Here is a 16,161-nt window from a genome sequence, read left to right on the forward strand (position 1 = left end):
ATTGACCAGAGCGAGTGATTACGGTGGCGTTATCGCAATTAATTTCCGATCACATGCCCTAATTCGGAGCCGCCCAAGGCTTACAAAAGTAATAACGACACATGTCACGAGTCAAACACCGGGCCGTCGCAAACAAACCACAGTGGCAAATCCGTCATTTTTCAGATCCCGCCCCTCAGAACCCATCTCGCTGTCCTCTCTGAACTCAATTTTATATGATTTTTTTGTTATTTTTAATATATTTTGTATATATAGAAAAGCCCCTTAAAAACAATAAATCAGCCTTTATTAAGCCCTTCTCTTCCTCTTCCCGTCGCTTTCCTCCTCCTCCTCCCACCAATGTATTCTGTTCCATGCTTCTTCGACTTCTCTTCGGCGCTCTCATGAGACTTGGTTTCCTCCGCTCCGGTGACTGCCGCCGCGCTTCTCTTACGTCGCCTTGGAAGGTCGGCGGATGAAGTGATCAATAAAAGGGCGATTGGGCTGTGGCTGATGGGGGGTGCAGGGCTCGGGCTGGCGGCGGCTTGCGCGGTAGCGACGTGCGCGATCGCGACGGTGATGGTTGCCCACAGGGTTAGGAGCAGACGGCGTTGGGGGCGGGCGGTGGCGCTGGTGAGGGAATTCGAGGAGGCGTGCGCCACCTCCGTCGGGAGGCTACGCCAGGTGGTGGACGCCATGGCGGTGGAGATGCACGCTGGCCTCGCTTCGGAAGGTGGCAGCAAGCTTCGTATGTTGCTCACCTTCATCGATAATCTTCCCGATGGGTACGTATCCTCTAACGCCATGTTTCCTTCTCCGTTTACAGATTACATATCATTTCTTTTCCACCTTTTGGGTTCCTTAACTCGCCAAAGATCTTGCAGCGTTTCTAAGGTCCTTGTTCCCTTTGGGATTCCTTATTTAACCCGACCTATTTATGAACTTTGATTGCATTAGGAAAGTTCTATTTTGTGTGGGGATAATGTGCTTATATTGTGATCTTTGGAACATGGACTAAACCGGTAATTGATGCATTGTAAAGACTTCTCTTTGATATTCTGCGTCTTGTACAGTTCTATTTACTATTTGTATACTTTTGACTGTTGGATTGTTACATCTGTTTTCTACTTTGAATTTGTTTCTGATCTTATTATTATTTTAATTCCAGTGGGTCTTTTACAATTATTTGATACCTTATTCTATCAAATATCTTTGTAACTTGCAGTATATGATCTGAATCCATTAATTCCTATACAAAGCATAAAAGCGCACTTCCATTAGGTAAATTCTAGCATTTTAGTCGTAACTGGATATTTGGATTTAATATTTCCATGAGGTTGTTGAAAAGGCTAACAGGGACATAAGATTGTTGAATATCCTCAAGAATAGACACAGACTCAAGGAGAGATAAGGTTCTGGTCCAGCTGGGTTTTCTTATCATATCACACTGATAAAGGGGCTTGGCAATCAAAAGTCTAAAGCATTAGGAAAATTTTAAGCCATGACACTACAAGATCTCAGATTTTTAATGTTGTGGTATGATGTACCATATTATTATCTTTTGCATGTCTCAGGATTATTTTATTTGGGTGCCACTCACTCATCTAAGTTTTTAAATTTTATTAACAAATATAATTTGATGCATTTGCCTTTAGATATTAAATTGTGTATTAACACTTAAGTCAATGTAAAAGTAATTATCTAAGTTTGTGAATCTTGCATAGGTAATATTGATGGTTATGAGTTTCTTGTTGACTTGGTTAAATTAAAAATGAAATATCTTGATGTTATTTTGAGAATGAATTGGATGTATAAATAACATGTCTTCTTGGCTTGTATAACTGAAATGATCCAAGAGGAATGTTGGTAGACTTGGCTTGTATAGCTGAAATAAATTCGAGAGGAATGCTGGTAGAGGAGCCATGAAAGCTAAATTCATGACAATGCATCTTTTAGGCTTTGAAAATTCACAATTTTCCAATGGCCATCTGAGAAGATATAGATATTTGGATAACCAATTCATTTCTAAAATAATATCAGGTCTTTGTTTCTAATATAGTCAAATAATCTAGAAGTTCATTACTGTTAACAATCCAAGATTTAGAAACACGGGTAGCAATTATTTCTACATTGATTGAGGTATTTATGCACAATTCAATATCTAAAGACACATCAGTTTATGTTTCTTGATAAAATCTACATACACAAATGAATGAGTGACATCTGAAAATAAATAATACTGATGCATCCGTAGAAAATAATAACAGGGTACGTAGTAACAAATTAGAAATTTGAGCATCTTGTAGCATCTGAGCATCAGCTTTCTTTTATGCTTTAGACTTTTGATTGTTGGCCCTAGTTTTATCAGTGCGATGTGATGAGGATGTTCTGAAAGGATGGACCTTTCTATGTCCTTGAGCTATCTTTTGTTGAGGACATTCAACAATCTTATGGCCCTATTGGCCACAAAGAAATCAAGCCCCAGAAAACCATTGATATTCCTTATCAGCATGAAATTTGTTATAGTGCTTGCATTCAACTCGGTTGACATTATGCTTTCTTTCAGTTGATTGAAAACCATCTCATGGCCCTAGTTTATCAGTTGATGTCTAAGTCAACTAATGGGTTGGAACTGCTTTTAAAAAGAGGAAGATTCAATCTTTTAATTTGAATTATGTCGCATGCTGAAGCTAATTGGAAGTGTTGTTGCATTTCCTATTGACTCATCATAACTCCAACTAAAGTCTGCATTAGTAGTATCATTTCTACTTGACCCTCTAGTCCTTTATCCTTCTCAGCCTCTAGTAAGGCTTTACTCATTTCTTGAAGGTTGAGAATGACCAGATTATTGCAGTTGAATGGTTTTGTAGATTAACATGGTGTAGGACATATTCAATTCTCCTAGTGTACTTTATTTTGTTCTACAATCATAAAGTCAATTATGTACAAATTATAAATGATAAGAATAAATTTTATGAATCATAGGTAGACTTTTAATTAGTTATTTTTATCCCTTGTATAACTTCTAACCCAATTTATCACAACGTAAATTCTGATACCACTAAATTATAATGCCGTAGTCTAGTGAAATAACATTTCGGTGATATTATGTTTAACCTCATGTAGGTTGTCTTAGGGTTTAGAAGAAAATAGTTTCTAAACTTAATATCAATATCCGATCCCTATTGGGCGGCTAAAATGATAGCCATGCTAATTAAAATTATATAAATAATACATAAGCAGTTAAAGTTATTTAGATATTTTATTAATAAAAATAAAATCATATACCATTGCAACTAATAATTTTCAATAATCAGAATAAATAAAAATAAATGCTTTATAGATCAACAAATCTTTATTTGACATGTCTGATTCATATATTTTATTAACTTGACAAATACACATAATTTTCTCAAAAACAAACTAGGTGAAGTCACATATTCTTGCTATTATTTGTAGATTGTTGAGGTGAACATCATAATCAAGGTCGAAACTCTTTTCCTAATTTAAGAAAAAATATTAGTCATACATAAAATAGAAACTTATAATTCTAATGAATCTCGATGCATGATTTGAATTAATGCTCATGTCATTTTTCCTTTCTTTTCTTGTTTCTCTTTTTCTTCTCTATCTTTTTTCTTAATTTTCACTTATCTCTTTCTCCGTTACAATCTCTTTCTTCTTGTCACCCACCAACAACAAGTTGTGGTGGCTTGCCATGACATTTGTATTTTCTCGTTTACATTTTCCTTTTTTTGTTCATTCCCCAGTTTCACAATTTCCATGGTGTGGTCCGGTGGCAGCAGGCCCCATGGCTTGTTGCAATCCTTTTTTTTTTTCTTTTGTTCCTTTCCTTCCTCACACCTCTTTCTCCACTGTCTCCTTTTCTTACTTTCTCATCCTCCTCCCTCTTCATCCTCTTCCTCTACTGCCTTCTCTTGTTTCTTTCTCTTGCTCTTGTTAGTCCATCGCCTTCTCTTCTTCCTCTCTTTTCCTCCTCCTCCTTTCTCCTCTTCTGCCTTTCTCTTTTTTCTCTTTCTCCACTGCCTCCTCTTCTTCCTTCCTCCAACCTCCTCCTTCTCCGAGTCACCGATACATACCGATGTTATGTGTGTCGATACACTGATACCAACTGGTACGTACTGATGACTGGAAGAAGAAGCCCTTTCTAATAATTATAATTATTAGGAAGGGCTTATTATGATGGCATTTATTGAATGCCATCACTTATTAGGAAGTGGACTGTAGGGTATAGACTTCACCTATTTATTGAATACCATCATAGGTCTCATGTCCACTTTTTCCCTGTAGGAGTGAAGAAGGTACATACTATGCTCTCGATCTAGGAGGTACAAATTTTAGAGTCCTGCAGATTCAGTTCAGTGGTAAAGGGTCCATGATTTTGACTCACAGAGTCCAGCGACAGCAAATTTCCCAGGAATTGATGACTGGCACAAGGGAGGTACTTTTGCTATTCTATTTGTTTCATTCATTTTTCATTGTTTTGTCTAGTAATTCTTTTTCACTCAGTTGATTTCTTAATATTCTATGCAGGAATTGTTTAATTTTATTGCTTCCACATTAAAACAATTTGTGCAAAGAGAAGATGATGGTATTGATCAAATACCGGATGTTAGAAAGGATCTTGGATTTACATTTTCTTTTCCTGTGAGACAATTGTCTGTTTCTTCTGGTCTTCTTATCAAGTGGACTAAAGGGTTTTCAATTAAAGATGCTGTAAGTTGAACTTTTAGATTGTTGATTCATCTTTTCACTGATGTATATTGTTGTAAGGGGACTAAGGGAATACCAAAGTATTTGGTAGCTATTGCATCTTATACTAACAGCTTGCCTACTGCCTGTGCTTGCTTGCTTGTCAAATTGTTTGATTCACACAACTTGAAATATCTGATCATGGAATTGAATTTATAAGGGCTTGTGCTTTTTTATTTCTTAAATATAGTTATCATTCCAAATATTTGTTGTTCAATAAGATCTTCTTGAGAATTCCACTTGTGGTGTTCCTAAAAAATGGAAATATTTCTAATTAGGAAAATATTAGTAAACTCTAAATTGTCAAGCTGGAATTTCATTTGGTTACATTTTATCTTCTTAGGAAAAAAGTGCACTTCATCATGTGTCCATGCATCTATGAAAAAAAAAGAAGCATGTGATGAAATTTCAGTTGTTCAATAAGTTTTATTCTAAAAGTCTAATTTTTGTTAATATTTTTGATTGCTTGTATTCATTTTTTCTAAGCTTCTATTTAGATACTGATAACATGGATACTATTGGAAAAACAATGTTCCCATGGCCTGGTTACAGGGAAACTACTAGCAAGTTATTAAGTTTTTAGTGCCATTTCTCAGCATGTTGTGTTGCAGTAGTCCAACCTCATGTCTGTCATTATACAAATGAAATAGCTTGCCACTCTTGTACTATTCTTGGTCCCTTAATGCATGATATTTCTTGTGGTTAAGCATCTGAAGTTGGGATTGTCCATTTTAGTATATTAACTTGATTTTTTATTGATTGTCTCTGATTATTGTATGGTGGCAAAATTATATATTTTTTATATGAAATATAATGTGATATTGTTAATTCCAAGTCCTTTGTTCATAAATAATATAGTGATATTGAATATAAAGCTAGATATTGGGATTTGTCCATGAAACCTCTACAACATACTGAGAACTAAGACTTTTTTAGGTGATTATTTCTATTAAAAATTCTATAATAAAATGGTTTATGGATATAAGTTGTCTTGTTATCCTGAAATAAATGATTCAATCTGCTTTTTTTTTCACTAAAGAAAAAGTAAAACTGTCTGCTAAAATTGTCATTAGTATGAAGTGCAATGAAGTTTCACATTGTTTGATTTAACTAATGTTAGCTCTGGGATTTAGGTTGGAAAAGATGTTGCTCAGTGTTTGACTGAAGCCATGTTAAAGACTGGACTGAACATGCGGGTAGCGGCACTGGTATAATTTTGTTCCTATGGTTGTTCCAGCTTATGTTTCACTAGACTTGTGGATATTATATTATAGTTTTCTATCATTTAGTATTTCAATGCTGAATCTGTACTTGCACCCTCTTAAGTACATTTTTTCGAGTTATGTATATTGTATATCCTATTCATGCAAATGTGTGCTTAGAGCAATGTCTGACATTTTCCACCCACATTTTCCAAGCTATACTTTTATACATGAACAAGTAGTGCATATACATTCACATTGTGGGCAGTATGGCACGGAGTTATTCATCTCCTCTTTATCTCTTTCTCTTTTTTTTTTTCTTGCATTGTTCAGTGTCTAGCCAAAATTGGTCTGACCAATTGTTCAGATATGAGTTGATGGATCAGCTATGTTCCATTGTCATTAAATTGGTTGGACAGATTAGGATTGGACAATTTTAACAAAGAAATGTTCATAGTTCCATTATAGCTAGAAAACTTATTTCAAAGAAGCAATTTGGTTGTTGAATTCGAGATCTGGCTTTGGTATGCTAGTAATGTTGCTTTTGCAACCTAGGAGAACATGGTTTGAGTTATGGAAACAACCTTTCTGGTTATAGGGGTTTAACTATGTACATTGACCCACTTCAAAGATTTTGTACCATACCAGCGTTTCGAGCTCAACTCGGTACGGTACAGTATGAGTATATTGAGTGGTACACTCTGGCATACTGGCTAGTGTGTGTGTGTGTGTGTATTAATTAAAAAAGTTAAAAATAAAAAAAAGGGTGATGTCATCGAGGCGACGTCGCCTCCCCGTACGGATGAGAAGTCGCCGATGATGCCGAGGCCTCATCGCCTCAGACGAGGATGAGGCGATATCTCATCTGCGATGTCCGGCGAGAGAGGGTGGCGATGGATCGAGATCATCGAGGGAGAGTGGCGTCGGATCTCCAGGTTCTCCCTTTTCTTCTCCATCGGCTAATACTGCTCAGCAGCGGGCGGTGACGGTCGAAATCAATCGTTATCGACCGATTTTGGGTGGTAACGAGGCGGAAACAGCCCTAATCGACGGTACCGCTTGGTAGCGGATAGTTTGCGTACCGGTCTGCTAGTGGACTGGTATGGGTGGTTTCATTCGAAATTAAAATCCCAAACCCTGTATTGAAGTGAGCCTCACGCATTGGATTCATCCTTTTTCTAATCTGTTTGTTAAAGTTGAATAGGCTATGTAGCCACAAATTTAAGGGGCACTACCTGCCACTAGTGAACTCATTAGAAAACAGATTGTCAGCAGCAATTATTAATTCTTCCATTTGTAATTGTTTAAAGAACCCTTTGTGCCTGTTTTGGTGTGAATTCTTCATTTCTTTTAGATACTACTAAGCATTATCATAAATATAAAATAGAATACAACTAAAATTTGTTGTTAGTAAGGAGACAGATCATGCAACATGAAGATTCATTGATGATTCCATTAGCAACTTGGGAGCACAATATATTTTGCTGTCTGTGATTTTGATAGTTTAGTTTGTACTTCATTTTAAAATTCTAATGGGCAAAAATTTCAGATCATATTTCGTATCTTGGGTGTCCTTTTCTCATCCTATTAGAAATTAATATTAGAGAGAAGTTTCTTAGATAGTTTAGTGGTACATATCTTAGCATAGAGTTTTTTCTTTGGTTATATCTTTGTTAATGGTTTCAAATTTAGTTTTTGAAGTGAATTTTATTTAACCTAAAAAGTATGCAGCTTTTTTTTATTTGTTGAACTATCCAAGAGAATGGGGAATAACAGGATATAATGTAAGAAAGGACATTTAGTGGTACATATCTTAGCATAGAGTTTTTGCTTTGGTTATATCTTTGTTAATGGTTTTAAATTTAGTTTTTGAAGTAAATTTTATTTAACCTAAAACGTATGCAGCTTTTTTTGATTTGTTGAACTATCTAAGAGAATGGGGAATAACAGGATATAATGTAAGAAAGGACATTTACTTGAGTTATGTTCAAATAAATAAGTTTGTGGTATTTAAGTAAATAGGCAATTTAATAGTACTAGTACCCAAAGGGAATATAGGATCATGTTTTTATGTGGTTGATTGGTCTTTGTACAGAACTTATTAACTCCTCTACCATGTATTGGCTTATTGCATGATCTTAATACTGGAATGATTGATCACTCCAACTGGCCACTGCACTACTTAGTGGTTTTAACAAAATGGTGGATCATTTATGTGATGTTCTGGAAATTAGAAATGGTCTCTTCTCTTTGTTCTGTTCTGTTAATTTTGATTTTGTTATTTCCCGTAAAGAATAGTAGTCTAATGAGTTTCATGTACTGGACCCAACCAGGTTAATGATACTGTTGGCACATTAGCTCTTGGCCATTATTACGATGTTGACACTGTAGCTGCAGTGATAATTGGAACGGGAACCAATGCTTGCTATCTTGAAAGGACTGATGCAATTATAAAGTATCAAGGCCTTCTTACGAACTCTGGTGACATGGTATCTTATGTATTATTCAAGTTACATGATTTCAAGCCTGCTTTTGTTCTGCTGCAGAATATATTCTTTGTTGCTGGTCATGTGTCCATTCATTATTATGCTGATTAGGTTGTCAACATGGAATGGGGAAATTTCTGGTCATCACATCTACCAAGAACACCCTATGACATATCTCTAGATGATGAGAGCCCCAATCGTAATGAGCAGGCAAGACTTTCCAGTGTGCTTATCCTTTTAGTATACTTTTGTAGTCACCTGAGAAGCCTTGTAACATCGTCTTTTTTCTGGTATAGGGTTTTGAAAAAATGATATCAGGGATGTACTTGGGTGAAATTGTTAGAAGGGTTCTTCAGAGGATGGCAGAGGAGTCAGATATCTTTCCAGATGCTGTGCAAAATCTGTCAGTCCCCTTTGTCATAAGGTATGCTATTGATAGAGTTTGCAGCAGGTCCATGTGTAAGATTGTCACCTGCAACTTCAGTTTATTTCTTGTATTTTTATGGTAACATTAACGCATTCTAGTAGTGATGAACATGATTAATATCTTTTATGTCAGTAGTTTGTAACATAGCTTCTACCCTTTGCATGGATAGTCAATAGACCTTTTTCTTTTGTCAGAATTTATAGCATTAGGACCAAGGTTTGCTGTTGCATCATGGTGGGTTGGATTCTAGTAGTGGTCAACAGACCGTTGTGTTGATTAGCATTGATTAGTCTAGCCATATCTCATCCCCTCTGGTATGGATCAGCATTGACGTATTGATACTTTTACAGTATGTTTTGATGCATACCAACACATGACAACCAGTACACTATCATGCTTAATTATAACTTTATTTATGGTCTCATTGAGGGCTATGATAGACTTGATTTATTGCAATTCTTTTTCCTAGTAAACAAGGTGCAAGATAAATCATTTCAGAAGTGTTTTTTAGCATCTGATTTTGCTTTAGAAATGGATACACATAGTGTTATGTCAATAATTGAATGCACATGAATGCTGCCTATCAAACAATGCTGATAGTTATCCTGCTCTGTTTGAGAGTGCAGTAATGTTCATCGACGACAGATCTACTTTAAATTCTCTTTGTTTCTTGTCTGGAAGTGCATTAGATGCAAATAATTCCATTTTATTTGCGACTTCCAATTGGTAATGTCATGAATCAAGATTCTTTTCTTTCTCTTTTGAGTGCTGAGAGAGCTTCCTGAGTTCCCTCAAACTTCCCATTATTTCTCCCAGGACACCTTTGATGGCAGCAATGCACGAGGACAACTCACCTGACTTGAGAGAAGTCGGGAAGATACTTGAAGACCATTTGAAGGTATCACACTTTCAATGATATCTTCATCGTCTATGCCAATAGTCGCTATTGTCATTAGCATCCTAACTATTGCCACTGGACTAATCTCATCAGATATCTGGAGTCTCATTGAAGGCAAGAAGGCTTCTTGTTAGAGTATGTGACATAGTCACGAGAAGAGCTGCAAGGTTAGCTGCAGCAGGTATAGTTGGGATACTAAAGAAGATAGGACGAGATGGGAGTGCAGGCGTTGCAAGCGGAAGAACGAAGGGCAAACCGAGAAGAACGGTCGTGGCAGTCGAAGGAGGTCTTTATGTTGGGTACTCGATGTTCAGGGAGTACTTGAATGAAGCCGTTGCAGAGATCTTAGGCGAGGAGGTTGCCCCGTATGTTTGTCTTCGGGTCTGTGAGGATGGATCGGGAACAGGCGCTGCTGTCCTTGCTGCAGCATATTCATCAAATCGATAAAACTACCTTACACATTGTATCATTCTGTGCAAAATGTAAAAAATTCAGTATATAATGCATGTGCAAGGTTGATGTGCAGAACTTTCAATTATCCTGCTTGTGTTATTATTATATCTACTCTGTTTAGATCAAGGTTCCTAATCTCATGTACAATATATTTGGGGCTAATTATAAATTATCGTATGTAGTTAGGTATTTTTAGTATTTCAATTCTTACATTTTAAAAAGTTACATTGGCATATCTGTAATTATAAAATTGAGATATTTAGGTTTGTTTATTTTAATATCATCGATTTTATCAACGAAAATACGAAAATAAAAAATAAAAAGATAATTATAATATTTTAGTTGTTGAAAGCGGACGACTTAGGTGGAAGCGGACGATGACGTCGTTAGGGGTCGCGATGTCACTCGGCAACTGTGTCGGTATCACGTGACAACTGTGTCGGTATCACGTAAGTATAGAGTTGCTCCCATCTCTTGCAGTAACTCTTTTCATCCACAACAATTACTCGTGGCCTCTAATAATATCATCGTTCCATCATCATAAATTGAAATATTAAAATGATCTTTTCGTCATTAAAATCAACATCGTAAATAGATTTAGATGTTTTACTTTTATAACTATAAAAATATTAAATATAATTTTTTAAAATATAAGGATAGAAACACTAAAGGTAGTTAACTACATGGGATAATTTATAATTAGCTCGTATATTTGGTTAGGATTACGAAGAACAGTCTAAAAACATATAAAGAAATTGTCTATACCACCTCGTGTCTTTACCAGGGTGTCCAACACGATGTATTGCTTAGTTTACTCTGGTCATGTACCTTATTGGATCGATAAATACTATCCGTACCAAAACGTACTGTGACAACACTTAAGACATCAAATGGCACGCAAGATGAGTTTAGAAGCCGGACTTCTGAAGCCTTGATCTGAAACAACTGAAGGAGCCTGGCCACAATTTACTGCAAGCTTTCAAATGTATTGAAAGCCTAAATGTCTCGATCCTTAGTGATAATTTGCAACCGTGTAGTGCTGGTTCTTCCCAGTCCCACATTGTGAATGCAAATATATTATGTGGAACTCTTAATGCTTCATATTGGCCTCTTCAGTGTGGTATTGATTCCATAACATGAATGCAAATGATTCATCTAATTGCAATGCACAACAGGTTAATCTAGAGTCTTTAATTTTCACTCAACTACTCAGAACCCTGAATAGTGCATAACAGAAGTTTTCTGGTAACAAAGTATTCTACGGAAAATCCCTAAGGTTGTTACACTCGGCCAATGATTTGTGAAAAAAAAAAAGAAGATTTGTCATGATTGTGTAAAGCAAACAGCAGATGTTGATAAATCTTGTAGATATCATCCATATTTATCATTTTTTTCTCTTTTTGATGCAAAGATAAATGGTGAAGACGAAACTTGATTCCAAAATCTTGCTATCGACTGTCAGTCCTTATCAGCTAAGATAGCTATCATCATTTGTTTCTGCCCTTCTTATGCTTCCGAGGGGGAGGCTTCTTTCCACCCTTCTTGTTTGATCGGTGCTTTGCAACTCGTTTCAGTGGTTTCTTCTTCACATCTAGGCCTTGCCTCTTTTCAGCTTTGCTTCCGACCATAGGTATAGCATTTGTTTGATTAAAATCATCCTTTTCGTGGGAGATTGCACTTGTTGTAACTGTAATTGTCGTGTCCTCATCTTCATACATCTTTGTTTCTTCAAAAGAAAAAATAGTGGTGTAAGCTAAATTCTTGTTCAAATTGCACAAGAATCGATCAATACATCCGATGATGATCTTCATTCACTATTGACAACAAAGTTCCCATATCAATTATTTACTTGCAGTAATACAACATTACCTGAAACAGATGCCATCATGTCCTGATTATCTTGTTCAGAATCACCTGCATTGTCAGGTTCTGAAACAGCAGCCAGTGGATTCTCTGAAGATAAAACTCTTCCATATAAAGCCATTTCTCTTTCTTGTTTCCTCTACACCAAAATAAAAGAGCAAGTTCACAAATCAAGAACAACCATATGCTAGTCAGAAAAAGTTTTCCCACACATATCAATAATTGCTGTTTAAAGCAATTATTATAACCATAATTTGGATTCCTTAATAACTCTGCCTTGCATTTCAAACCGCCAACATTAATCAATTTCTTCTTATTATAAAGCTACTTTACTTATTTTCCTATGTTGCTTGACCAATTATATATTCAATCAACTAATGTAGCCAAAAGTTTTCATAATAAATTATTTTGTGAATCTATTGTTCAGCCAGACCAATGCATGAGGCTTCGGGCAATGCAAGATCAGGAAGAGCTGATGTAGGTAGTCTTATCCTTACAAGCAAATTATTTGTGACAGAAACTCCACATTTAAGCCACGAAAGAGCAATTAGCTATATTAATATGCAAAATAGTTTGACCATCATTGGCCAGTTACTCTCAATGTACATGTTTATATTCATTTAACGAGGTTATATAGGAAACGCAAAGAAGGAAGCTTTAAAAATGATGAAAGTGGGAAGAGTACAAGACTGATTGACTCTCGGACTAGTAATATCGATTGGTATGAAGGACATTTTAAAAGTTATAGCCTCCTACCAAGTGCTCCTTAGTTTGAGAAAAATCTCAGTTCCAAATATAAAAAGCGAGAAAGAAACAATTACTAACTAATGATAATTCTATTGCAATAAAGAAAGATAACAAATAAAGATACAACCCTACTCTTAGAATTGTTATAACCCACAAAATTTAGGGACCAACATAATTTAGGGGAGACAAGTTTGCTTTTGTGGAAATCTCATAATCCACAAAATTCATCTAAAGACATGTTTAGAACTCTCTAAAGATGTCTCAACGGTTTTCCCAACCCAAGTTGCAACCAAAATAGGACTTGATAAGGATACAAAGAATTGACTCTAAACTCAACCATGCTGAAAATATCAGATATACATCCGAAAATAAGAGAAAATTAATCTATGGCGGAAAGACCTTTGTCCATGATAGGGTCTCCAAGGGGTGTTACAGTCCGACTACTCTATAACAACTCCCTATAAAATACCATCATGATATTATGAAGAAAATATTATGTAAGAACTAGGATGGTAGAGGCATTTGCTTTCTCAAGCAGGCAAATCAGGTTTGACTCAGTCTGCTGAGAATACTGATCCTATGCATCCTCTAAAGATGTCCTCGATCCCTGAAAAACGTATTAGGTTTGACTCAGGTTTGCCCAAAAATGCTCCCTAACTGTTGCAACTGAACCAATTTTTAAACTAGTTGCAGATCAGAGTGCATGATTGACATGCTATCTTAAACTGGAATTGGGAATAAATTCACATTCGACATGTGCCATGTTGGAAAAAACTGATAGTTTCCAGTAAGGCATTAAATGGTGTGTTGCAAGCAAAAAAATAATCTTAGAAGTTATGAAGCATAGATTACTGCAAAAAAAACCCCTCCAAGTCTTCTCTTCCTCCTTTTCTCCCTAGTCCAAGATCAGTTGGTCAATTAAAGGTGCACTTGCTAAAATATGATTGCAATAAGTCATAGGGATAAAGCATAAATGATTGTGCAGTGCCCCTCCTCTTCTCTCCTCCCTTATATCTCTCCATGCTAGTCCAAGATAATTTTAGTAAATAAGGGGTTCTCTTGCAATATTATTTGGCAAAGAGGAAAAGGCCATTCAATAAAACAATTTGGATCCATGAGGATGTAAAAGCATCATAAAGTGCACTTCCAAAATCTTTTCTTTCTTTTTTGTTTAGGAATGAAGATTGCTACAAACTCAAGGTGAAAGTAGATCTATAATATAGTTTGGTAAAGTCTGAATTTTTATATATATACTTTTGCTAGACTCTTAATCCCATTGGTAGTTAACCCACCACACTCCTACCATTGAACAGTGTTAAGAGGATAAATATTCAGCCCTACCCCTAAGCATGGAAGCATTATTTCTATGACGTAGCCGTGATACCCTAGTTACAATGAAGCAACCTTTACAAGAGCATAATAGTCTATCCTCCATCAAGGCCTTAACTGTTTTATTTCTAATTTTTCCTCGAATACTCCTTTCAACAAACTGATAATCAAAACCTATCAACTTTGACTTTCTAATTCGCTTCGAAACAACATTATGAAAGTTATTTCAGAAGAACAGTAAAGATATTTTTCATATGAATTTCACAAGTAAAATCACAGAGTCAAGACCAAGGTCTGCAGTACCGAACTGTACCACCCGGTACGGGCGGTACATACCGGTCCAACCGGTTGTCGGTACACGGACCGCCTGTTACCGGTCCGAGTGCACTGTAGCACTATAGCAATGCTACAGTACTCGACACACCTGAGTGTACCGCTTGGTACACCTGGGTGTACCGCTCGGTATACCGTATTGTACTGGTACCGAGCCCAGATCGAAATACCGGTACGGTACAGTATTGCAAACCTTGGTCAAGACCACCAGATTCATGGTCTTTCAGTTCAAAATGATCTAGTATGAAATATAAAATTGTTGATATCTTCTACAGTAAACACTCTCCATCATAGTACAACACTTCTGAAAATAGACTCCATGTACATATATTATAACTTTGGGCCATTCTAGAATCTTTTTTTTTCTAGCTTAATATCTGTCATCATATATTTCTCAAAAATTTCACAACAAACATACTGTAAGTTATCATTTTGAGCTATGTTTAGACAATCAACTATCCATGTGGAAAATAAATTTACTGATTATAGTCAACAGAAAACTAAATATCACAACTTAATGATATTAAACAGTTCCTTGTTTGTCTCTCTTATTTTATTACATTGTCTCCAGGCATGGTTTTGCTTCAAATAATCATGGAAAAAACTGATGTTTGATGTATAAATACGTAACATACATCTCTATTCATGGAGAGTGATTTCTTTATTCTTTGTATGCACTACAAGAGTACTCGTCTTGTGTCTATCAGAATGCAATAACCTAGTCAAGTGTTTCTTTCTTTAACTTGCATTAAAAGTAATTCACAAAACATATTAACAAAAGAGACAAACCTTCTTACGAGCCTCAATCCGCTTCAATCTATCCTTTTCTTGCAACTGCCTCTGAGCTTCTTTTCTCCTTTTCTTCTTTCTTTTATGGAACCCAGTAACAAAGTCCCTGCCACATAAATGCTTGTTAACTAGGATTTTCAATTATATATGATACCTAGCAAAAATCTTCTGCAATTTTCAATAGATAATTGTTTTCACAATTAGACAAGACAGGATATTTTGTAAAATAAGTACACTGCTAGTCAAATTTTCAAATACCACATCTTATCAAAATAGGAGCGGAAAGCTGTTAAAGTAACCAATTTATTTCTGATATAGGTAGGAAGCAAGAGAACAGAACATAAGCATGTCCGTATCCTGATAACATAAATTCGAAAAGGCTGCTCAAGATAGTTATAATAACACACAACCCTGGTCTCAATGTCATCATTAGCTCAATGACAAATACTTTTTGGGTCGAACGAAACAAAATACCTGGAGAAAAACGAAAAAAAAAATCCACCTTTGACATCTACAAGATAAATTTCGCTAGGGTTTTTCTCGCCATCGGGATCAGGAAATCACAGAGGACCAACCAACGACTATTTCTTAGAAAAAGAAAAGCAAAGAACGCACAGAACCAAAGCAAAAAAAAAAGCTACAAGAGATCGTTTGATTAGCATGAGTGTGCCTGAGCTCTTTGTCGTTGAAACCGACGGTGAGAGCTTTGTTTCTGAGAGCCCTCTTCTTGATATGCTTTGGCACCATGACCGTAGACAGTTGCCCCACCACCACTCCCTCATCGAAGTCATCTTCTTCTTCGCCCGACATCCTCCGCCGCCGCTTCGCCCTCTTTCCCTCGAGCAAATTGGTTTCCAGCCAAACAGGGCGGCACATAAAGTG

At 36.2% G+C, this 16,161-nt stretch overlaps 2 protein-coding genes across 3 annotated transcripts; one reads left to right on the forward strand and one right to left on the reverse strand.

Moving 5' to 3' along the window:
- Positions 1–309: 309 nt before the first annotated feature.
- LOC103988590 (hexokinase-3) lies at positions 310–10,303 on the forward strand. 2 transcript variants are annotated; one of them, XM_065091966.1, is made up of 9 exons: positions 310–764; positions 4,291–4,441; positions 4,534–4,716; positions 5,886–5,960; positions 8,288–8,443; positions 8,552–8,650; positions 8,737–8,864; positions 9,494–9,593; positions 9,684–9,731. In XM_065091966.1, the coding sequence occupies exons 1-8, from the start codon at positions 493–495 to the stop codon at positions 9,564–9,566; spliced, it is 1,137 nt and encodes a 378-aa protein (XP_064948038.1). In that variant the 5' UTR covers positions 310–492; the 3' UTR covers positions 9,567–9,593; positions 9,684–9,731. The 2 variants fall into 2 exon arrangements, with proteins under 2 accessions (XP_064948038.1, XP_009405453.2); XM_009407178.3 differs by lacking the exon at positions 9,494–9,593 and adding an exon at positions 9,859–10,303 and having other exon boundaries at positions 311–764; positions 9,684–9,765.
- A 1,091-nt stretch (positions 10,304–11,394) lies between these two features.
- On the reverse strand, positions 11,395–16,152 carry LOC103988582 (ribosomal RNA-processing protein 17). Its single transcript, XM_009407167.3, has 4 exons — positions 15,950–16,152; positions 15,280–15,385; positions 12,088–12,220; positions 11,395–11,944 (listed from the first exon to the last, which is right to left on the reverse strand). Exons 1-4 carry the CDS (start codon positions 16,087–16,089, stop codon positions 11,706–11,708), a joined length of 618 nt encoding a protein of 205 aa, XP_009405442.2. The 5' UTR covers positions 16,090–16,152; the 3' UTR covers positions 11,395–11,705.
- Between the last annotated feature and the right edge of the window lie 9 nt (positions 16,153–16,161).

This window comes from Musa acuminata, chromosome BXJ2-1 (assembly GCF_036884655.1).
Source record: "Musa acuminata AAA Group cultivar baxijiao chromosome BXJ2-1, Cavendish_Baxijiao_AAA, whole genome shotgun sequence".
Taxonomy (NCBI): domain Eukaryota; kingdom Viridiplantae; phylum Streptophyta; class Magnoliopsida; order Zingiberales; family Musaceae; genus Musa; species Musa acuminata.